This window comes from Spodoptera frugiperda, chromosome 23 (assembly GCF_023101765.2).
Source record: "Spodoptera frugiperda isolate SF20-4 chromosome 23, AGI-APGP_CSIRO_Sfru_2.0, whole genome shotgun sequence".
NCBI lineage: Eukaryota > Metazoa > Arthropoda > Insecta > Lepidoptera > Noctuidae > Spodoptera > Spodoptera frugiperda.
Genome location: NC_064234.1, coordinates 9,789,912 through 9,814,635, shown reverse-complemented (window position 1 = coordinate 9,814,635; position 24,724 = coordinate 9,789,912). Strand labels below are relative to the sequence as shown.

At 33.7% G+C, this 24,724-nt stretch overlaps 2 protein-coding genes across 4 annotated transcripts; both read left to right on the top strand.

The window, feature by feature from the left end:
• Positions 1 to 2,009: 2,009 nt before the first annotated feature.
• On the top strand, positions 2,010 to 9,320 carry LOC118267105 (protein rogdi). Of its 2 annotated transcripts, none has more exons than XM_035580900.2 (7): positions 2,010 to 2,188; positions 2,301 to 2,372; positions 2,447 to 2,578; positions 2,719 to 2,876; positions 4,407 to 4,527; positions 4,889 to 5,098; positions 6,700 to 9,320. In XM_035580900.2, exons 1-7 carry the CDS (start codon positions 2,153 to 2,155, stop codon positions 6,766 to 6,768), a joined length of 798 nt encoding a protein of 265 aa, XP_035436793.1. In that variant the 5' UTR covers positions 2,010 to 2,152; the 3' UTR covers positions 6,769 to 9,320. The 2 variants fall into 2 exon arrangements, with proteins under 2 accessions (XP_035436793.1, XP_035436794.1); XM_035580901.2 differs by having other exon boundaries at positions 2,012 to 2,188; positions 4,892 to 5,098.
• An 881-nt stretch (positions 9,321 to 10,201) lies between these two features.
• On the top strand, positions 10,202 to 24,299 carry LOC118267040 (sorting nexin-13). 2 transcript variants are annotated; one of them, XM_035580783.2, is made up of 23 exons: positions 10,202 to 10,428; positions 10,759 to 10,870; positions 11,059 to 11,273; positions 11,905 to 12,128; positions 12,685 to 12,837; positions 13,487 to 13,659; positions 14,001 to 14,117; positions 14,440 to 14,683; positions 14,995 to 15,215; positions 15,640 to 15,701; positions 15,980 to 16,020; positions 16,109 to 16,276; positions 17,513 to 17,608; positions 18,102 to 18,215; positions 18,661 to 18,794; positions 19,371 to 19,583; positions 20,415 to 20,511; positions 20,920 to 21,002; positions 21,276 to 21,394; positions 21,573 to 21,641; positions 22,012 to 22,118; positions 22,395 to 22,508; positions 22,782 to 24,299. In XM_035580783.2, the coding sequence occupies exons 1-23, from the start codon at positions 10,316 to 10,318 to the stop codon at positions 22,886 to 22,888; spliced, it is 3,096 nt and encodes a 1,031-aa protein (XP_035436676.1). In that variant the 5' UTR covers positions 10,202 to 10,315; the 3' UTR covers positions 22,889 to 24,299. The 2 variants fall into 2 exon arrangements, with proteins under 2 accessions (XP_035436676.1, XP_035436677.1); XM_035580784.2 differs by lacking the exon at positions 16,109 to 16,276 and having other exon boundaries at positions 10,203 to 10,428.
• The last annotated feature ends 425 nt before the right edge of the window (positions 24,300 to 24,724 follow it).

Below are 24,724 nucleotides of genomic sequence, written 5' to 3'. Positions count from 1 at the left end.
GAATTTAACTTACAAATAAAGAGATCAACATTTATATAACGTTGGTAAAAGTTGCAAAGTAAACTGACCTCCCCTTTGTGTGAAGGCAATTTATTGCATCTCTGAAAATGAAAAATATGTATTTGTTGATATGTAAAGTCAAGGAAAAATAATAAATAAATTACGATAAATGACTAGAAGTGGGGCGTCTATGTACAACGTGTGTTTTGGCCAGCCATGTGGCCAAAGATGGAGAAATTCATAATTTTGTCTCCATTAGTGGCCACCTTCTAATAACCTCACTTCAGAAACATATGGCGACAAAATACCTTTATTTCCACTTAGACAACATATTCTTGATGTAGTATTAACATAAACACCCAAACAATAAGCAAAGATTTAAAAAATAAAAACCAAATCCTCACCCGCTCGCCTTAGCCTTTTTGTTAAGATCTTAACAATTTCACCCTCAACTAACAAGAATGACTTGTTGCATCGAAGTAAAGTTTGACACATCAAAGCTGCCAACGGTATCAGTATCTACAATATTCAATATTTTAAATACTGTACATCACAGAGTAATTTATTTGTCCATGCCTTAGTTATAAATATTTGAAGGCCCAAATGGCCACAAAGGGGTCGGTGGCCACAACCGGGTCACTTGCCCTATAATAAAAATTAGTCATCTACCCTATCGCCACATCGTATGTCGCGGAATGCTGCTCATGAATATGAGCCTCTAGCATGGCTTGAAATTAGTTGAATTCCTTGCCAAACAGTTACGTAACCCTATAACATAATAATATTTTTTTATATATATATACAATAAATTTATTTTTAAGCAACACATTTCAATGATGTTCCTTCGCAGCGTTTTTCCTTTTAGTTTCGGCCCAACTTTTTTTATTTGATGCAGAATTCACCAATCTATGAATTTTAAAAAACGCAAAAAAACTTCCAAAAATTCCCACAGGCCAATACATCCAAATCCAATTATTTTTCATGTAGAAGAATACAGGATACTGAGCAATTTTCGCCGATAGAGTGTAGGGAAATTTCATATGTCGACCGGATTTTCTGAAAAAGAAAGTAAGTATAAGTCTTTTTATGCTGCCTTCTTTTCTTTGAGCACGCAGACAAATCTACGGCTCTTTAATAGGGACAGCTCTTTGATTATAAAATATTATATAATCAAAGAGACAGCTATACATTAAACATGGTAGCCATTAGCTATGACATTGTATAGTAGATATAAAAAAATTACCCGGCAATTATTCCAGCCTCACGACATTGTTTTTCAAGTAACTCGTAATATCGTTTTAGATTGCTTGGGTAAATCATTTTTATTTTTAGTTTACAGCTCTTCAAATAAAGGGTTTTAAACGCAGATAAAACAAGTCAAAAACATGTCAAAACTGATATTTGAAAAATATGTCATCAACCGTTCGTTGACGTAATGCAGGCTACACACCTTCAGTTTTTAAGTATTTTTAGGTGTTTGAACTTATGTCCAACTCCAAACACCTTACATCCATTTAAATAAAACTAAAGGATCTTTCAGTTTTTATCATCATGGCCTTCATAGACGATAATTTTATACTTCACGCTTACTATGACGAAATTGTGCAGTTTCGATTGACACACTCTCAGCTTTAAATGTACAATTACAGTCTGTAGATTTATCTATTCCAATTGGATCAGATTCAGTTAAACTGTACAGTTTAACTAATTATTCTATACAACTACTACAACTAGCGATGTCACTATATTACATACATTACATTGTAGCTTTAGAGCGCATTTAAAACTTAAAACTGAAGGTATATAGTCTGCATGACAATGACCATAGAATTTCTATTGAAAAATAAGTCTGTTCAGTTTGTTTCTAACACAATGCATTAGCGAAAATATACTTTAAAATTACAAAGTTTCATCCAGTTTTATTTTATTTGTTAGTTTTAATGTTCAGAAATAAAATTATATATTATACGTAATTCTTGATACATTTCTGAACGGAAATGTAACAGTCATAGTAACTGACCCCCCTCCCCGCTCCTCTATCTGATTTCTGTCCCCTTCAATTTGTGATTTGTAAAATTCTTCTGAATTGAAAAGGCAACGCTGACATAAACGGGATATAATTTATTATTAAACGTCTAAAAATTCAGTTGAAATGTGTGATAACGAAAAAGAAGAAGCAGCTAATCTGGTTTGTCAATCAATTTGTCTTTCATCCGTTGTAGAACCTAACATCGAGTGGACAATTTGTTTCAATCATTTACAATAGTTATTTTGTAACTAGAACATGTAATTTGTTTTAGAAAGAGGAATTTGAATGGGTCCTTCGCGAAGAGGTGCACGCGATATTACACCAGCTTCATACAGTATTGGTTGTAAGTACTAGCAAGTAGAAAACGACGATAATAAAATAATTGGATGTGGTTTTAATTCAGGATTTGCATTTTAGGAATGCGCTCACAGGTTTCCTGTGCCGTTGTATGGAAATGAGGGGCAGAAGCAAGACAAATTCATATTGACATCACAACCTGAACAACTAAAATGTATTGTGACACTTACAGGAGATAGTATATCCCATGCTGTAAGTATGAATCATTATTCAACATTAATATTAATATAATCAGCCTAAACTGTACTATTATCTGTCTGTAATTGACCATTACCTCATAAATGGCAATCATTAGAAATTATAATGATTACAACATTGTATTCTATTGCCAGGACATAAGTTTCAAAGTGTTACGGCAAATGCACACAATATGCCGTACATCAATCAACCAGGATGGGCCTTGGAAGCTCCAGCAGATACAGGATGCTGCAAATCATTTACAACAAGCAATTGGTTATATTGATAATGTGGATAAACATTATGTATTCAGGTATGTGTAAACAAATGGTTTTTTTTAGTGACTCATTTAAAATAAACATACATGTAGTCCAGACATCCAGAAAGATGTTTTGATTGAAAACTTTTTGCTTGGGTATCTGTGTGAAAAATCTTCTGCTTTATATTTTAATTGATTATATTTTATTATGGTTCATTTAATAATTATCAGTGTTTAATTGTATATACAGGTATAAGATATACAATACCATGTTCCATCCCATTATATTTATACAACAAAAAAAAAAATAGATATTTTTTTCAATCAACAAAGTTTCTTTATTTTGAACTAATTCAAGTCTTTATTAAATAGCTTATGTAAGAATAAGTGACCTATATTTCTATTTCTATATTTATAAAATATAGGTCATATTCACATCTCTATGTACCATTTAACTAAACTATAAAAGGAAATAGCTCTCGTAATGTACATTAAAACATCACATGAATACAGATGACCTCAATATACATCACAAAAGAGCTCAAGGTTGCATTATAAACATTTATTTCAGCTAAATAAGATATTGTTTACGAAGTCTAGAGTATTTGTTATGTTAATTTTGTTACTAGAATAACTCAGAAGTGTACAGTATTTAAATTACATAAGATCTGTGAGTTTAGTTCTTAGTGAGATTTGTTTGGTAAATTTTTCAGTTATATTGAGATGTAAAAGCGATATTGTAGTTAATTCAACCCATTAACCACCTTTGTCGAAAATATGCGACACATATTTCCGTGTCCCTGTCACTCATGCTGTATTGCTGTGACAGGGAACATACATAATTTTTTCGTTCTATACACACAATTGCTCCTCTTTATTTAGTGTAGATATAATTTTTTCGATTGGTAGCTGCACGCTAGGGGCACAGTAATTGATATTTAATTGGGTGCTTAAAGGGTTAATAATGAAAATCTGCAACTTTAATAGCATATTGAACAGATAATCTGAAAACATTGAAATGTGTCAAAGGCCTCATGCAGGAAATACCAAAAACAAACAGTTTTTTAGTTCTTATTCAGTTATCAAAAGTCATTCATAAATCATGATTTTGAATCCTATGACTAAGATTCTGATAGTGCACTTAATTTTATGGCCTGGTTACAAATTTACAACTTACAAACAATACTACCTATAGCTTATCTTTATCATGTTTATAATAAAACATATTTTTTATGTTTGTTGTCCATTTAACTAGGCTATTTCCTATTTGTATTAGCTTTTGACCTGTGTGTTAAAATCCAAGTTACGGACTACCTAGTTTACTGGGGCTCTGGCTCGAAAAGGAGGAGTAGGAATGGGGTGGTTTTTAGTCACAGTCTGACACTCCCTCTCGTCTCGACCAAGGCGGGAAAAGTTATTAGATGATTTGGCCCCTCAAAACAATTTAAAAAATAAATACGGAAAGAATATGTTGATTGAAAAGAAGTTTGATCTAGGTCAGATATTATTATATATATTATATCTCTGCCAACCCCGTGGAAGAAAATGGTCAGTGTTTCTCATAATTATTTTTTTGTATTACAGATCATCAGAAGAAGTGCTTCACATAATTCAATGTCTTATCGGTTCACTGCAACGAGCTCGGACTGCCTTAGTACTGCCCAAGAAAAAAGCAATCGATGAGCTTATGAAGAGTAGAAATATGGTAAATATTACTCTAGTTATAGTATAATTTGACATTGTAATACAATGAAATCATGTAGACCTTTTGTGTTGATAACTTCCCTAAGCAAAGGTCTGCATATGTCGGGTAAAACTCAAGTTGGTTAGTTAGAAACATACCTACTTTTAAATAATTTGAAATTTCTAATAAATAATTTTACCAGACCTACATAATTTAAAAGCGTTACGTAAAATGTATGTATGTATGTATATGTATGTACGTACAAAGAATTATTCCGTGCGGGATCGAACCCGCTACATGCGCGGCAGCCGGTTGCCCAGACACTGCTTACTTAGCTACTACTCCTTCGGGGATAAAAACTTATAAACAATATTATTTTCAGAAGGCATTATCTCCGAATCTACCAGAAGACTTAGCAATATCATTCTACATACAGTCGCACAAGCTTATATTCGTTGCGTACCAGCTGAGCTCCGTGCATGGTACAATGAGGATTGACTCATGTCAAGCAGATTGCGCCGTTCCTTGGCTAAGTGATGTATTGTTTATGTTAACGGCAGCACTTCATATGTGTCAACAACTTAAGGATAAGGTAAATTGAACCTTCTTTGTTTCGCAACTAGATTTATAGTACATAGTTACGTACTTGAGATTTGAAATCATTGGCTTTGTTTCAAAGTGGTGTTGATGATTTTATTGTTGTTGTTATTGAGTGATTAACAACTTTAGTTTCTGCCAGCGGCTTCGCCCGCAGACTCGTAGGATAAATGTAGCCGATTTATTTTTCTAGACCACAATAATTTCATCGCGACCCCCTTCAGTAGTTTTTGCGTGAAAGAGTAACCAATTGTTGGTTAATCTTTCACACTTTCGGTTTTATAATATTAGTAGGAAAAATCATCCAATCTTTTCTCGTCTGGAAGGAGTTTCAGACTCTTACTGACAAAAAACAACTCCGTTCCTACTCCTACTCTTTACCTATCTAGTTAGTCCGCAGCTTCGGATCAGGCATCAGCCCTACTGGACCCCATTTGTGGTAGTCTGATGACTTGATGAGTCCCGCGCGAAACGCGACGCGCACGCACTGTAAAAAAAGTAGAGCTTAGAATTAAAAACTCAGCTGTTATGAAAAATATTTATTAAAACCGTTCACATAACTCTATGACGTAAAAAGAAATTCCCTGTATGTCATGGAGTGATATTTTTTATCTATCAAAGATAAAATATTGTTTGAGCGATATTATGTAGTTCAAACACATTTTGATTAGTTGTTATTCCTGTATCTACATAGTTTACGTGAAACCTTATCAATGTTACCAATATATGGTAAATATTTGCTTTCCATAGACCTTCAGGTTGGCTTTAAACCTAAAACCTGGCCAAACTCTGTTATCACTAGGAAGAGAAAAATTACAATCAGTTTATCATTTTGACGTTAAAATGACACGCAAGTAACTGATAAAAATTCAGCGTCTCAGTTACAGCATTATTAATCAAATTACCAAATTGTGGATTAATACTAATTTTATTGATGTTTTTAAGATATCATATTATGATAAATTGCCTACTTATGTCATTTAATATATTTACCTTTCGCTCATTATATGGTAGCAATTACCTATATCAGTTCGTTTTATCAGTCGTCAAACTTGATAAGTAAATATGATTGTGTAGTGAATAAGTACTTGAAGAAATAATTAATTGTTTCCTAATAGCGAGTACGCAGATAATGTTCTTTAAAAGTAATGACGTCAGGAAATGAAAGCGTCAAGGAAAACCTTGAATAAAATAATGGCAACAATAAAAAAATGCTGAAACAAATTCGTTCTAATTACATGATTTTATAATTGTTGTAATTCATGAATAGTTTAAACAGATTTTTTTATGGTCTTAGCATTCTAAGCACTTTTTAGATTTGTCTCTATCTCTATGAATAAAGGAATAGCTATTCAATAACAGATTTTAAGATATTTTAGTTTTGTTCTATATAAGACTGTTGCATGCCAGGGTCGCGGGGAAATTGCTATATAGCAACAGAGACCCCGGCACGGCGCAGGAGTTCAAACGGGGTGGTATTTAGTCAGAAAGAGTCTGACACTCCCTCATACTTCTAGATGTCATTTGATGATTTTACACCTAACAAAAAAGACTGATTTATGCAGTAATATTAATTTTATTTCCTTTTCTTTCCAGCTCTGTGTCTTCTCCCAATACAAAGATTTTACAGTGGGATCAAGATCTGCCTCCATGGTATTCAACTAAATATTACCTACCGGGATGTTACCTAATTCTCAAAGTGTATGTAAGCATTACATAAATATACCTAGGTATGCGTAATATACAAACGATTGTATGTAAGTACTACATGTATTTATTTAGTTAAAGTTATTGAGTCCATTGTTGATATTCTTGTTGAGTATGATGTAAAATAATGTATAGAAATTAATGTTACAACTAACTATAGAATAACTAATCTTGGGTCTGCCATGAGTGTATATTTTGAGTAATAGCAAAGACGGAGGAAATATAAAAGTATTTTTTTTTTTAATTTATTTCAACTACTTACATTTATTTATGGACATTGATTAATATTTAAGGTTTATGTTGATTGTTATTATTAAGTTGGTAACATTTGTTGATGATTTATGTTAGATGTTTTAGAGAGCACAGTATAGCCATCTGGCGGATAACTGGAGAACTATTCATCAAGGTTCAATGACACTTGGTCCTTTTGGAACTATTGGAGGTAAAAACCTTGTGTTTCGTTTATTTTTTATTTCAGTTTAGTTTAGATGGCTCTAGTTAGACTAATGTACACAAAGCGTTGTAGGATACGACAAAGCAATAATATTTTCTACAGCCTAACAAATTAACGTATAAAATGTAAGTGCAAAGTTATAGTCGAATAGCCCTTGTGTACGATAATGGTATTTATGTCGTGGTTATAAGTCCCAATTCAGAATGAAGGTCCAAAGTTTGAATTATGATTGTATTATTTGATGTTTTTAGTTATGGAATGAGGCTTTTTAAGACGTTTCACCCTTTGAATGTGGTTTGAAAGTTGGTATGTAACTGTTACTATTAAAAATATAATCATTTTGCCTGATGTTGCCTAAATATGTAATCAAATACAATTTTGACTGTTTAATATTGTCTTCAATTTGTAATAAATACATTAAAAGGGTGTTTAACGAAATGCATAATCCAGCAAATGATTTAATTAGTTATTTATTTGTATATTAATTAATAGATCTGAATGTATGTTTAAAGGAATTATAAATTGTATAAACTTGAAGCCGTAGCTTCTACTATTTGTCTGTATTGCCATATTTAAATGAAAACATAAACGAATGTAATAATGAAGCATATAAATTAATGTATGGAATTATATTCATATACCTATTAAGAAAAATGTCCGTCAATATAAAAAAAAACTACTATAATCTTGCTGTCCAAAAGTTTTTTTTTATTGTTTAAATATAGAACATTGTCACGAAAATGCGTCGAACAGAAACATAACATTAAAAAAGTGTTGCCAAAGTGTCATTTCAAATTTCTACTTTTCATTTTTAAATCTTTTACAGAATGTTATTCTCTCTTTAAATGCTTCTGCTTTTAATATATCCAAAAATCAAACTTGAAACACTTCAGAGCTATGTCACAGTCAATTAAAAAGTGTCCCTAAAGAACACAAAATGATAAAAAATCTTCAATTTCTTGTAAGAATGTGATAGTAAATACATCCTTGTGTAAGAGGTAGATAAGGAAAGGTTTTGCTTGACAAAAATATAATTAAAAGTCACAAGTCGGAATTGTTTGTCCCTGTCTCCGATTTTCAACCTTAATTCATTTGAAATAAAGTTAAAAATCGATCGAAATTTCTGACTTAGCACCAATTTTGGCATTATCGGGAAGTATCAACTATCTAATGTGAATAGAACAGCTAATAATATTTCCAATCACTCGGGATGTCTATAAATATTCTAGTCTAAGCCCTTTGACGATCACATTTCGCAAAATAAATGTTATTCATTTGAGAAGTGCAACATTAATATATTTAAACGTAAATAATAATCATTTACCAGTGTTTTCATTGTATTAAACTTAATCTAATCGCCGTACTCAGAGTCATTAAATGGTTATTTACCCGTGTCCTTCCTTAGCAATCGGAATAAAATCGTTACTAAGGAATAGTTTAGGTAATCATTAAATGTCTCTGAGTGTCAACGTTTCGCACATTTTTGAGTTCAATAAATATTATTATGAGTTTATTTCAAAAGAATGTTAGAAGCTCGTCATAATGCGAGTGAGTAATTTAAAATTGGGAAGCATCGAAACAAATACGATTTTTAATAGGACTGCGAGGTTGTAAAGTATAAATAAATTGGCAAAGGAATTGGCAATTATTGTAAAACTGTATTTTTCTGCACATATTATTAATAAATTTGATAAGTAATAAATAAAATTGTTAACGCACTTTCTGGATATTCGCTACTATATAAGTCTTGAAATTAACTATTATTATGGTTATATTTTATTTATATTTAGACTGCACTCACTGTGGTCACAACTGCCTATATTAAAAATTCATTCCTTCAGAATTTTGGACGCGAAAACAGTTACACAACTTGAGAAGATTGTCTCTTCTCCTGTGTAAAGTACCATCATGTTCAAATAATTAATTTGACATGTTTGACAATAAAATTATTGTACTAGTATTATTAGATAGTCTCAAGGCTATTTTATCTATATCTACTGTGTAAACAGTTCATATGATTGTGTTGTATTTCAATAAATCAAAATGCTGTTATGCACATCTTGTTTCTTTACTTAACCCTGTAGGTGCCTTTTTGTATTGGACAAGCCCTAACGAGTGGATCAGCTAGGCTATTCTGTACAGCGACAATACGATCGAACTTAATTCGAATGCTTCGAAATGACAATTGCGTAAGTAATATAATCAGTGCCGCCCATGGTAACACCATAGGATGGTAACAAGTGATGGATCGTTTGTAATATGGTACCTATAAGTAGACAAAGTAAAATTGGAACGGTTTTGATCTGAATACAGAGCGCAATAAAATAATAATAGATTTAAATTTCGGGAAACCGATTAACTGACCTACAAATAAGGGTCTTGATAACTTCTGTTATCAATTGTATGGGACCACTATTTATTAATCGGTTACGCTAATTACGTTATTATTGGGGTCGAGGTTATCGTAACAATTGAATTATGACGTCATAGACTAGTTGAAAGTTTGATATTAAAATGCCTTCACAATTTCAAACCCTGAGTATAACCTATAGCGAAGATGGAGGTTTGACCCTAAGTAAGTAAGTACTAACTCAATAATCTGCCCGATTGCGAACACCACATCAATACCTTTGCTGATCAAAGAAATAGAAACTGGATCGAATCAACAAGGATTGATTTTTTGTTTAACACGTTAAACGCCATGGGGGACACCAGGTGACCGACGTTAGCGGAGGATTTACCTTCAACAGTTTTCTATTGGCAGTCAAAGACTTAATATAACGCAATTTTTTATGATACAGTATTTATAAAAATAAATCCCTATAATTAATGAAAATCAATTCGTTAGTTTTTCATTTTCATTAATCGTTATTTCTCGAGAATGATGCTTGAAACGAAATGTGCATCACAAGGAATTTTGACAGATGACTAATGATAGATTATGTCAGATTTACAAAAATAAATCGTCAAGAGTTGAGGCGTTGAAGTTTGTTTTCACTTTTATTTTGTTATTATATTGTAAATTGTAGTTGTTTTATATAAAATTCAAACATGGTTATTAGAATTTTCAGTTGGTTCGGTCTAGTTACTGTTATTATCAATGGATTGTTTGGTTTTGGGTGGTATTTAACGTTTCTTGCGTTCATCGTCTCATTTCTGGCTGGGTAAGTTGATAAGAATGTGTAATTTCTTGTTAAAAAAATAATATTATTGTTGGGACGTTGTTTGTTATGATTATATGGTCTATACTTTTATCGGTGAGTGCTATATTAGCTCTGGAAAATAGATAATAAGTGTTGAAAGTTGATGTATGTAGCATATTCTTCTCAGAAGTTATATTCAGCGAAATTTGACAGGAAATTTAACACGGTCTCAATTTTAAGTAGCAAAGCCACGTTAATAGTTATTTCTGCACTATTATCTTTATAATGAGCATGAATTTTACTTCTATAAACATTGGAACAAGTTCTATTGCACATATTTTTTATTTTCAGGATTGTAACAGTTCTTTACTTCACATATGACAGCAAAAGTATATTCTCAGTTGATTTAGATTGTTTGGATGACCCATTGCAACAGACAAACTTTTCTATTCAAGTACCAAAGGTATAGTAGAGTCATTAATTTATATATCTATAAAAACAGTTTGTGTTTTAAGTGAATAATATTTTACTTTATAAAATTTTGACACAGAATAACTTTTTAAGTGAATTACTGAGTTAATTCATTAATTAAAAGTGTGTGTATTTTAAAAGTATTATGTAAATTAAAAGAAAAATAAAATACTTTCACAGGTGCTAGAGTTATTTAAAAAAGAAACTCCTTTGCCAAAATTCGACAACAGAATCACGGGTAGTGAGACCGTGGATTCGTTCCTTAATGAGATTTTAACGATAATCATCAACGATTATGTGTGTCCGTGGTATGAGATACTGACAAATGACGAGGAACTTACGAACCATTCCATAAAACGATTGGTGCTGGCTGCTGGTGCTAACGTAGCTAATAGGTGACTATATTAATAAATATGCTTTTTATTTTTGTACTAAAATTAAATACTAATATATAATCTGCCTAATATATCTCTTCAATAGAGATGAGAGATGTATTTTCAATTTTTCATATTAATTTCTGTTATTTACTAATTATATTAAGTTGCAAATCATTATAGTTTATTCATTGGATTTCTTATAAAATGTAAAGTACTTAGAATTAGTGGATTCATAGTGTACCAAACACTTATAATTACATCACAACAAATGTAAATTAGTAACTAATAATATGCTACTTATTTTTAACTTTATCAAAATGTAAACAGATAACATAGTGCTGTTTGCCATTTACTGTTTATGATGATTTTAAGAGGTGGATGATAAACAGAGAAAGAAAATGTTGCCAACCAATTTTCAATTTTAGGATAAACTGAACAAAAAAATAAATGTTATGTTCTCAAATACCAAGAGCTTTTTTTTACAATCTTACGCCTTTTATTCCCAAAGGAGTAAGCAGAGGTGCACATTACAGCAATAATATTATAATTAATAACAATACCAACAGTTTATAGTAATAAGCAGGGATTTATTATTTATAGTAGCGTCTAGCTATTGCAAACTTGTATCTAAAATACTATTTAATTCCAGAGTGAAATGTGTGGATTGGATCCACTTACTGTCCACCCGTTTTCCAGAAGAGTTGACAACACATTTGAAACTGTTTAAACAGTCCAGAGTGAGGTTGAAACATGTAGATTTGATGACTGCTAAAGATGTGTCCAACGGTACTTCTAGACCGAGCCCCAAGAAACAAGATGATAGGAAAACTCATAGACGAAATAAAAGTGATACTGACTTGTCATGGCCTCCAGGTATATTATTTAATGAATTTGCTATTATTTTAACTCTTAACTCTATGCCTGAAGGAAATAATAATGCCATATTAAATTACTATATGCTATTGTTGTTATCAGCTAACAGAACTCTTTGTGTGATTAAAAAAATAAAGTAATGTGTGGATTCCATACTTTCCTTGCATTTTCTATGCTATCATATTTAATGGCTTATGTTATTAGCCGGTAAACGAGCAGACGGATTATCTGATGGTAAGCAATCGCCGCCCCTCATGGATACCCGAAATACTAGAGGTGTTGTAAGTGCATTTGCCGGCCTTTTGGGTGTTAGACATTTAAGGGTTTTTATGTAATCGGGGATTGGGAAAATTCAATTATCCCAATTGAGCCTCCGGTAACCTTGCTCACACAACGCAAGCGTTGTTTCACGTCGGTTTTCTGTGAGGGCGTGGTATCGCTTCCGTGGAGCCGGCCCATTCGTGCCGAAGCATGGCTCTCCCACACTTATTATATTTAAAGATGTTAATGGTAAAGTAAAGTTCAATAATTACTGGTGTTGTTACTGTATTCACAGATGCACAAACATTTGGAAAGTCGAAGTTTTACGACAGTTCAGAGAACATAAGCGGGAAGACCCTGAAGGATATATTTTTTGAACTAGAATGTTCTATAGAGAACAGACAGTTGTGTCGTGATATTTATTGTATGGACTCCGAAAAGGAATATGGTAAGGATTGCTCAAAGTGAAAGTCAAATCATTTATTCCAATTAAACCGTAAATAGGTACTTTTGAAATGTCAACAAATAAAGAAATAAATAATATTCTGTCAGTCTGTCCATCAGTGAAGCTAGGTGCTCGGTTCAAAGTGTAGCTTCGAATGAAGAAAAACGAGGAAGAAACTATTCGTTACTCTTTAAAAAAATACATGTTTACAATTTCTCTGATACATTTTTCTAATCAATAATTGTACAGGACAGTGCTGAGTGCTGAAATATTGGTTATTACAAGATTAATAATTTATGTCTGTAATTGAGTGCCTCATTGGTTCAGTGGGCACTGAATGAAACGCCCCCTTTTCTTATATAATATCAATGTTTCAATCTAGTACTTATTACCACAAAGAAATTCTGTATCAAAAACCGAATGATTCAATGAATAATTTGTAACTAGAGCGAGACTTTTATTTTTTGTAATTATTGTTGGGAATTTCCAACTTTGCTCTAAGAAATCAGTTACAAATATCAACAAAAAAGTCAAAAGTACAAACTTTATAGTTACATATAAGATACTACTCTAGTAGTTTGTTGCAAGTAAGCACGACTTTCATTAGAATATAAACTTTAATACCACTAACCTATACTTCATTTTCCTATAGAGTTACTATGCGAAGTGTCCGAAGCTGTTCTATACTTGGTCGCGCCTGAAGAAGCGTGGCGGTGTCACGCATTGAAACTGATTCTGATTGAGTTACTGTCGGCTGTTGTACTGCGACCTATGATCAATTTGTTGAGTGACCCTGATAATATCAACAGGACTATTTTACGAAGTGTAAGTATTTTGCTATAGTATTTATTATCATGTTAATTGTAGTGTGTAACTTACGTACTATAAAGATTGATTAGACTTATTGTAAAAAAAAAAATACATGACAAGGGTCCGTGGAAAATTAACATAAATAAAATAAAAAAAATATGTCGTGTTTGACGATAGTTAATTATGACTATGGGCCCCAGGCGTAGCTCGAAACTAGTCAAGTTATCTCGTCAAACAGTTAAGGGGGTTAGCTGTATTTCATATGTATCACGAGAATTATAATAAAAACAATAAGTGTATTTTAATCAAACGATGTTCCGTCAATGCGAATGTATTGGTATTTTATCTGTTAACAGTGTTGTCGAGATTCCTGCCTACCCTCGGAGTTGTTCCTGGTCGTAATCAGGTGCTGCACTGACGCTGAAGAATTGGATGCCACTGTAGAACTCGTACAAAAAGATATACAGAAATTAGTGAGTTCGTGGTCACATATTATTTTATTGATTGTAATTGTAATGACTAATTTGCGCTGACATATTGTTAAAATCGAGTCTCTCTGCAGTATACTGCAAGAGTTTACAAAATTATGTTGCATGAAAATATGCACATATTATCATACGCTTTGGTGCAAAATAATGTAAACTGAAGTTTGTTAGGAAATGTAATACAAAAATAAATTAAAGTAACTAAAACGACCTAAAATTCTAGACTGAAACTCATGTTTTAGTATAAACATAATTTCAATCTAAATAAATAAGTACAAGACCTAAAATGCACTCAAAATCCCATTTCCAGCATTCCAGAGACAGTGCAGGCGAATGGGAACTACAGGACAGACAGAAGCTTTCATCCCTCCAATACTTAAGCAGGATAATCCAAGCCAGAAGGGCTACCTTAGGACCACAAGAAGGTCTATCACACACTACTACTCCTGACAAAGTTTCAGAAGAAGTTGCGAGGTCACTAAAGTTCTTAAGAGCAAGCACTGCTTGGAGATCGAATGCACAATATTTATTGGAGATTGAGTTGAATGAGGCTGGTAAGATTTCATTTTAACGTCATATTTATTTTTGTATTATAGCTATTGTGAGAAATATTATAATTTACTCAACTAAATGTTTGATGAGGTAACTCGACTAGTTTCCAGCGGCGCCAGGGGCCCATAGCCTAGAGTAAATCTAGAATTGCAACCTTGTAAAAAGTGTAAAATATGGGCATAATTGCAGATTCAACCCTAATTATTAAAAATAACTGGCTACTTTCACCCAAACAACTAACCAACCATTTTTTTTATAAAATACGTGTCTAATATTATATCATACACTGTCATCATCCCCATTATATTTTCAGACGCACCCCACACTTCGAAAGCAGTGCTAGACAACTTAAGATCATCAGCATTAGAGCTCTGCGACTTATACTTGGCACCGAACAGGCCGACCGTGATGGGTATACCGGAGAACTGCTACGGCGAGCTGGTCAGGAAGATCACTACCGAAGGCGAGGAGTTCACCAACAATCCTGTCAACTGCTTCGATGAGATCCAGAAGTGTGTTTGTGATGCTTTAGAGGTTAGTCAGTTATTTGGAACTGTATTATTAAGGTAATGACCTGTGCCGCGTGTGCTTTTTGGAAAATAGACTCTATTGGCTTGGGGTTATGGTTTGATTTACAATGGACATTATAAAAATTGTATGTGTGATCTTTTAAATACTTAAATTGTTAATCAAAAATGAATTTACGGATTAGTTAATAGAGTTGGTGTTTGTTTGGTTTGGGGTTATGGTTTGATTTACAATGATATTGAAATATTTTATGAGTCGTCTTTTAAATACTTAAATTGTTAATCAAAAATGAATTTACGGATTAGTTAATAGAGTTGGTATTTGTTCAAAGGAACAAAATTGTACATTATCAGAAAAGTAGCTTCCAAGTTTTGTCGATCTTTCAAACTAAAGGTTACTTTCATTAGTTAAAAGCATTTATTGTTTCCAGGACGATCCATCATGGCAGAGCGATTATATGATGGACAGCGAAGATAGTTCTGATAAAAGCAGGTAATTTATACACCACGAATTACCTAAAAATCGCAGTTTACTCACGTAAATTAAACGGAGAAAAACTAGTAGTTTCGAGTCACAGAGGGACTCTTTATCATCAGCACCATGCGTAGACGCGGCGCCGTCTCTCAGCCTACCGACGTCGCGACGTAAATAGGCCGTGATTTTTAGTTAATTTAGTATGTCTTACGATAGTTATTATAAAAATATACTACGAATACGTAAATCCATTTAAGTTAACCAAAATGAAATAAAACCAACATAAATTGTTACAGCGAAATAAAAAAGGACGAGAAACCAGACAAGAAATACAGCGGTAAGTTTCTAACCAAACATTATATAAACAAAAATTACTAAATATCTAACTCATTTCTCCCCGACTTATGAACCCAAAAAATGCGCAGACAAATGCAAGAAAATTATGAAGTCATGTTTGAATCAGTTGCCTAAGTTGTTCGCCAAATCGAAGTACAAGTTTGACCTGCCGAACAAGTCCTCAACGTTCCCTCGCTCCCTCACGCGAAGAGTACCAAGTAACAAGAACCACACACTACCTAAATGCAATGCGTTTGGTATTACATTTCAAAGTGAAGTTATAGACCCTCCTTTACACATTTTTTCTTACATTGTTCTCAATTGCAAACGGTTTTAGTATTGAAAATTGTGTTGAGGAATGTTGTTCGAATATCGACTTTGTTTGCGAAGTTGTAAGGTTGATTTTTGAATGATTTGTTTTGATGTGAGTTGGTTTTAAAATAACTTTAACTACATATATGACTGACAGCTCACTTCCAACACATTTCATATTGCATATGGACGATGCCAACCAATTACCATCGGGTGATCTGTCTAATCAAAAATTTATATTTAAAGTTACTTTCAAAAGCAGCACACTTTAAATCACATTCGAAAATCAACTTTATCGACACAAAAATAAAGTTAATTTTTAATCAAACACGTTCTTCAATGCAGGTCTTTCATACTGATATTCGTTTGCAATTAAGTACGAATGAGAGAAAAAATACCCCGTAGTTGTATGCAGTAGATCCTTGCATTGGCAACATGATACATTGCTAGCTAGTTACCTTTTCCTACATTTCTTCTTCTTACTTCTTTTTCGGTTCACTCTGTTCTACGTTCTGTTGTGAGCGAAGTTCCCTAGTTTATGAGTGGTTGCAATATTTAATAGAACTTTTGTATAAATACAATAGGATTTTCTCCGATGTCGTGTCATTACACCCAGACCCGAAACAACAATTTCTGTTGCGCGACAGCCGGTTGCGCAGCCACCGCGCTAACCGTGCAGTCAAATCTAATCTATAAATGAAATAATCTCCCACAGGAAAAGTGATTTAAATTAATTATTTTACGATTGAATTTATTCATCTTGTTACATTTATCTAAAGGTGGCCAATCTTGAGATTGCCGAAGCCTTCGTCTTATTCTATTGGCCTAAGGGATGCTCTTATTCCTTAAGGGATGGCCCTAAGAGCCTTCAGATACTGTGATTCAATATATAAGAAATACCTATTTTGGGATTCCTATCCACTTAAGACACATATGTAAGAATTTTTATTATAATAGTTTGATAGTCTACATAGGATATTATTAATAAATATCGACACAACCAATCCACAAATCCCCCTAACCCAACACTTCCCTTGCAACAGAACTTCTTTCTAAACTTTATAGAGATTATGTGATAGTGTAGTTTCTACAGATTATATATTCTGTTACGCACGGTCTATGTGTGCGTAGTGTTAGATATATATGTGTAGACGTCGTACTGTACGTTTGTACGTTTTCAGGCGATGTACTACCTGTACCGGGAACGAGACATAACAGGTCAAGATCTGATATTGTTGGCAATTTGGCGCAGAGGATGATGATTAATGAGGGTGCTGGTAAAGTATTAGTATTATTATTTGTATTTTTGACAGTATAGGATGGTAGAATAGATGATAATGACTTGTTCGTCAACTGGCGAGTGTCAAACTCGCGTGTTCATCAATAGCGCAGGTTTCTTTTAATTTTGCAGTTATATTAGACCATAATAACCACTCGCGAGTTTGAAACTTGCCAGTTGACGTACAAGTCATAATTATATGGCGGCAAACGGGCAGAAGCCCGCAAGTGGAAACCCGCAACACCAAAGGAGATGCCATAAGTGCGTTTTCTGCCTTCTGGGAGGTTTTTATCTCCGCCTCCACTAATCTTACTCAAATAGTAAACAACACAAGCATTGTTTTACACCCACATTTTTGTGAAGGACGTAATGACATAACGGTAGAATGTATTGTTTAATGCAATACAAGGAGGACTGACCAGGACCATTAAAGGCCCATAGTCCAGTAATGGCCTGTAGTTGTTGTTGTAATACTTGTTTCTGTGTTTCAGGTCCATCTAATTTGTCATCAGCAAACAGTAGCAACCTTTCTCTTTCTCACTCCGAAATAAGTAGAAACGCCAAAAACTTAATGTCGCCATTGTCAGCGTGTATTATTGAAACTGGTAAGTCTAGTAATTACTTATTTACATCAACACTAACATATACAGCAGAAGAATTTGTTTGTTTGTTTTAACGCGCTAATCTTCGGAAGTACTGGTCTGATATGAAAAAATCTTTTTGCGTGGGATAGTCCATTTATTGAAGAAGCAAACTAACTCTTGAGCTTAAGTTTTCTTTAGCTTTATTTTCTCAGATAATATTTTTTATTTAACATCTCTCTTTATTAACTAATTTAACTAAAAATCACGGTTTACTCACGTAAATTAATGGAGAAAAGCTCTACTAATTTCGAGTCACAGAGGGACTCTTCATCATGAGCAGCGTGCGCAGACGCGGCGACGTCGCGCAGTTTACTGCTAACTACTACTACTAACATCTCATTTCTCATTTCATAACTTCTCATTTTAACATGTTTTATTCTAATATCTGCGTATGTTCCTCTTTCAGCTCTAGTACAGGACAAAGGACGTGCTTTCGGCATATACGCCATAGCAGTGACCAGGCTATCAGATAACGAAGTGTGGCACATATACAGAAGATACAGCGATTTCTATGATCTACACTCTTCTATTAAAGATAAGGTATGAATTTGTTCCATAAACCCAAATTCTTATAACTAAAAAGTCACAGTGAAGTCTTAGGCCGCAAACGCACAGGCAGGTGGCTTGCTTAGCGCCTAGTGTCTAGCGCGTCACCTAGCGAGTAGCCCAGTAAAACGAACTACGACGAACGTTCTAAAATGAACGCGACCGGCTGCACTGCACGCCAAGCGACTAGCTAGGCGCTAAGTAAGCAAGCCACCTGCCTGTGCGTTCGCGGCCTTAATAAAATTGTTCGATACGGGAATCCAACCGATCCCCCTTACTCGGCAATCTTATTGTTTGAGTAAGAAAGCATACATTAAAATTTAAGCTCTAATACCAAGGAAATTAATTATATTATTAAACTGTGTGATTTTCTCAAGTAATCTGTTTCGGATTTGTTTCGTTTATTTATAATCCTTAACCACTCGTATCATTATGAGCCCCTGTCTGGCTTGAAAGTAATCGAGCTACCTCGAATATTGTATATTAGTAAGCTGTATCGTATATTTTAATTAGTACTACATTACCTATTATACAATAACAAAATTAATAACAATCAAATTCCATTCACAGTGGCCGGAATTAAGCAGCCTCCCATTCCCGGGAAAGAAAACGTTTCAGAATACATCTCGTACGGTTTTGGAAAGTCGGAAACGCATGTTAAATACTTACTTACAAACTTTGGCTAGTTTGGCCAGAGACGCCAAATATATGACGTTGTTGTCTCCCGACTATTTAGGAGGGTTCCTTAGTCCGGAAAATCAGACTGAGAAACATAGTAATACGGTAAGTTCTGTATTTTGTATTATAAAAGTCTAATGAGGGTCTTACATCTAGTCTCGAAACCTAGTCTGAGTTTGTTTTGCCTTACAACACATTTATGATGTTTGGCACCCTGATTGGTCAGCTCCAAGTTAACTAACCAATTAGAGGGCCAATAATGTAAAAAGAAACTCGCATTATGCACTCAGTTGGCATCTATAAGGTACTTAGCTCTTAATACATTGTATTTAGGTACATAATATGTACTTAACTTACATAATATGTAACTTATAAGTTATTTATTGAACATGTTAAGTATAATATAGTTTGTGAAACGTCTGGCTGATACGCTTCTTTTGGATGTCATTTTAGTAATTAATGAACTGCTTACACAGTGCGAACAGCTTACGTGATAGTTGGCATTCTCTTGACTTGCAACAAAATAATCTTACCTTTTTTATTGGATATTCCTAGCTCTTGCCCTTTCTTACTTTCCAAGATGCTTGACGGTCCGGTCTTTAGAGTAATTTGAAAGTCAGAAGATGGTAATACACAAATGAAATAATGCTGGTTCGCACTGTGTAATCAGGGTTCTTAGTACGAGTTTCCTTTACATCCAACGAGAACGCGTTCGACACTCTGATTGGTTGGTTCATTCGAGTCGGCCAATCAGAGCGCCGCACGCTCTCGTTTCAATCTCGTTGAACATAAAGCAAATTCGTACTAAGGGTACTGGCTACAGGCTGTGAGATCTCGGCTTGGCCTTCCTTTTATATTTCAATGCGCATGGCCTTATTTGTAACACTCTATTAATAGTTTTTATTTGAAAATTAATTATTGTTATGACGTCTGCAGATTGATGCTCTCCTAGTGAATTCTTTAAGAGCCGGCATGAGAACGTTGAAGAACATGCCCGATCAGTTCGCTAACACCGTCGATGGAGTTATGGATGGTAAGTTGTTCATTATTTACACGACATAACATTAACCCTTGGTTACGACGGAGCGCAGATCTACGCGAGACACAATGTGTTTTCTCTTGCATCTCATATGAGAGCAGCGGCAGACTAGAGGTTAAGCCTAGACGAGAAATGTAACAACGACACGCCTTTTATCCCCGAGGGGGTAGACAGACACTATCCACCATTTGTTATAAGTCCCATGTAACAGGGTGTGAAATGGAACCACTTTTTAATAGCCTTGAAGTTTGGCGTATGCGTTCGTTTTTGAGAATTGAGAATATATAATTGAACCTGTATAAGCAAAAGTGCTAACCTCTATTTAAACAGCCATCCTCCATTTATTTAGCCTTATAATATTATTTATATTATGAGCAAATTTAACCATCCGTTTGTTTACAGGTATTTCTAAAGTATTCCAAGGGAAGAGCGAAGAAAACTATTACGATGGTTTTAAAAGTGGGAATTCGTCTGACGGACAAGAGGTAAGAAGTTTTTTATGGTATAAGCAGGTAAACAAGCAGACAGATCACCCGATGGTAAGCCATCGCCGTCGCCCATGGACCCCCAAAACACCAGAGGCGTTACAAGTGCGTTGCCGGCCTTTTGGGGGTTAGGAATTTAAGAGTTGTTGGGGAATCGGGGTTTGGAAAGGGGGTAATTGGGCCTTTCTTCGACAATGAGGTGGTTTGATCGATTTTTCAATTATAATTTTAAGTCATCATTGTTTATTTATTCCGGTTTTTATTTATTCACAGGAAAACGACGAGAGTGTGGCTCTGAAACTGTTTGAAGAAGTATTAGGTATAAGAGGTTTATGGTTGAGAAGACGTCTGCTTGCTCCCATCAGGACATTGATTGCAGATAGAGTTAATAAGTACGTATTTAATATTTTTTTTATTTATTTATCATTTTTGTGGTATTTGTAATTTCTTTATATCACATATAACTGCTATTTTAACGTAGGAGAAGTAATGAGGTTAAGTGTCTAAAATATTTTATTTACTCGGATAGTTTTGCTATTAGCAGTACTTACCTAATCATTATTTCCACAGAAAGGTGCTAGAATTCGTGTCGTCTTTAACGTCACCCCGCAACGTCGTTCAATATTTGAAGACATTCAAGTAAGTGTTTTACAATTAATTGTGCATTGTTTTCTGTGCTTCTTATTTGGTATAACTATCCCTACTCTTCCTACAAGCGTGGTAAGAGCCAGAGCCAACCAAGGGACTAAACATTTCACAGAGATTGGGCATGGATTGATAGCAGCACTTTTAAATAACATCTTTGATCGTTAACTGTGATGGGTTGGTTTATTTAAGTTGGTCAATCAGAGCGCTGAACGCGGTCTCGGTTCGATTACTTTAAAAGTAAAGCAATCTCGTACTAAAAGTACTGGTTGAGGAAATTATGGCTCATAGTCCAGACTTTTGAAGGCTATTGACCTTTTATGATATGAGAATAAAATATATTTATATGTAATATGTATTCTAGGCAGTGGTTGACAAGTCGGAATAGTTCGAGTATCGGCAACAGAGACGCTGCAACAAAAGCCAGGACGCGAGTCGCTGCTAAAGTTGCCTTGCTATCTGCTTGCTCAGGTAATTGCTATTTTTCATATGTTATCATTTGGCTAACATACTATATTACGTAGTTTTTTTTGTGTGACTGAAGTTTTGTATTTATAAGAGTAAAGGCCATAAGACGTGATAAATGTAAATGCATGTTAACTTTGGTTACTTTTCAAGATATAGTCCTCATTGTGATTGGCAAAGCTTCGTAACATTTCTTTGAGAAACGAAACAACATAATCGTACGGTATTGTAGACACTATAAATTTTAAACCCTAAAGTGCTAAGAATATGTTTCATTTTCAGATGACTTGCGCCACATAGTGGGCTCCGACACGGCTAGAAGAGGTTTGCTGACTGTATTCGATCTGTTCCAAAACCAGGAGATTAATAGAAGATTGATATTTGTGCTGCTTGAAAGTAAGTTTATAATAATATGACTTTTTGATCATACAAACTGAAATATCATCTAATACAATATACATATTTTTTCATTCAATTAGTTATGAATCAGTCAAAGTGGTTGCATTATGTTATAAATTTCAATGTCTAAAGACAATGATTTTTTCGTATAATCGACAAACGAACAGACAGATCACCTGATAGTAAGCAATCGCCACCGCACACTTAACTAATGATGTTCAAACAATGTAACGATTCACATAATTTATAATGTATTTTTTTTTGTTACAGCAATGCTAACAAACTTGTTCCCAGACAACAATATACCGGAATTATTTAAGAAAATGTACTCACATTCACCGCGCGTGCCTCCGCCCAAGAAATCTGTCAACGTATAACTAACATACACACGGATCTGTTGATTTTCTTTGTTATATCTATCTTTTTATAACGTCAAACGTCCATTCGTTTCAATGTATTTTTTATACGTTGCTCAAGTTTTCTCTGTTTCTTAATTTTGAACTCAAACTCGTCTGTCTAAGGTTGATTTTGTTTGCAACTACTATTTTGAGATTCTTTTTGCGTAAATTAGTGATATTTATTCCGAAAACCGTCTTTATTTATTAGAATATTAATTCAAGGCTTATTTTGTGGTAAGAAAATGTCCATTGAGACCAACGAAGTAATTTATACAGCTTTTGGCTTTTTGGGCCAAGCGTAACCAGCGCCATCTAGTAAGATTTATTTAAATTAATATTTATTCGAATATGGCTATGCATTTATAAGGAGGTTCTACTTTTTAATTAGTGCAGTGCCAAAGACATTAGTCATTATTTAATTGGCAATGTTATAAATATAAATACGAAATTGTGATATATAAAAATGTACCTAAAATGAAATTCTAAATATTAGTTAATCTATGGCAATTATTAATTAGTAAAATATACAATTGAATAGTTAATTTTACAATCTGATTATGATAAATACGACGGTAATCTTTTCTGTTTCGAATGTTCTTAGTGAATTATTTATTTTTTTATTGTAATTGAAATTGCAGCTGTTACGTGAAATAGGTAACTGAAATAAAATGTTAATTATATTCACTTTTGTAATTTTATGTTTGGAATAGACTATCTTGTTGATCAAGTGAACATAAGGGCAACTTTGGTCAGCAAAAACTAGCTTTGAAGTCGATTCTCAGATTGAAAAAAGATGTTACATTTTATATGTGCATCTAGTACTTTATTTTGTGGAACAAAGGGAGTGATGTTTGTGCTATGTTAGAATTAATTTGCAACCAAAATTTTGACTTAAACATGTTTATTTAAAGCTAATGAGGAACGCTGAAGTTATTTATTTTATAATTTTGTAAGTGCGTCAATGAGCCATAATATTGTAATTTTATTATTTGAATGTTTTTATTTTTCTCTCGCTCTCGGGATTGATTCCCGGGTTGTGCAAAGTATTATTGTGTTTTTTTTAATAATATAAAGTTGGAAATGTGCCCTATGTATAAACAATAGTTAAGTCCTCTATAACATAGGACTTATTTATAACATAACTGGCGATAAGTGTTATGTTATGTTTAAAAGATATCTCAATAAAATAAAATAATTATTTATATAAATGAATGAAAAGCAATAATAGTAATAAATGATATTTAACAAATACATATCATGAGTTCACAATAATAATTCTATTATATTTATAGTTACACTACATTCCATTGATACAGATTATTAATATATTTTATTGTAATTAAGTACCTAAGTATTTATTTGATTTATTAATAAAGGATTTTTTATTAAATATATTTTTTATTCAACGACCTTACTCTGAGATGTTTAATGATTACTTGAACTATCCCTTAGTATCGATTTTATTCCAAAAACAATTGCTAAAGACTCGTTTTTGTAAGGGGGAGAAAATCGTCATACGTTTCCTGCCTTGGATTCGTACAGACTAAAAACCACCCTGTTTTTACTCCTGCTCTTCGAACCGGAGCCCCGGTAAAGCCGGTAGGGGGTAAACAAGTCGGGCATCCCTTTTCCCAGCCCTATTGGGCCCCATCTGTGGTGGTCTGATGGCTCTCTTTGGCGTGGAACACGATGCACCGTACGCACGGGTCTAGTTCTGGTCAGGCTACCTTTGCTCGCCGTCCGCAGCAAAGAGTATACAAATACTACGTAAGTCCGCAGCAGACCCGCACTTACGATAGCTGGAGATTGTCGCGC

Bases quoted from the DNA above. Each gene is read 5' to 3' on its own strand.
- LOC118267105 (XM_035580900.2), top strand. From the start codon at position 2,153: ATGTGTGATAACGAAAAAGAAGAAGCAGCTAATCTG. The intron at 2,373-2,446 runs GTAAGTACTAGC...TTTGCATTTTAG, and splicing joins AGCTTCATACAGTATTGGTT to GAATGCGCTCACAGGTTTCC. The intron at 2,877-4,406 runs GTATGTGTAAAC...TTTGTATTACAG, and splicing joins GATAAACATTATGTATTCAG to ATCATCAGAAGAAGTGCTTC.
- LOC118267040 (XM_035580783.2), top strand. From the start codon at position 10,316: ATGGTTATTAGAATTTTCAGTTGGTTCGGTCTAGTTACTGTTATTATC. The intron at 11,274-11,904 runs GTGACTATATTA...ATTTAATTCCAG, and splicing joins GGTGCTAACGTAGCTAATAG to AGTGAAATGTGTGGATTGGA. The intron at 19,584-20,414 runs GTAAGTTCTGTA...TGACGTCTGCAG, and splicing joins CTGAGAAACATAGTAATACG to ATTGATGCTCTCCTAGTGAA.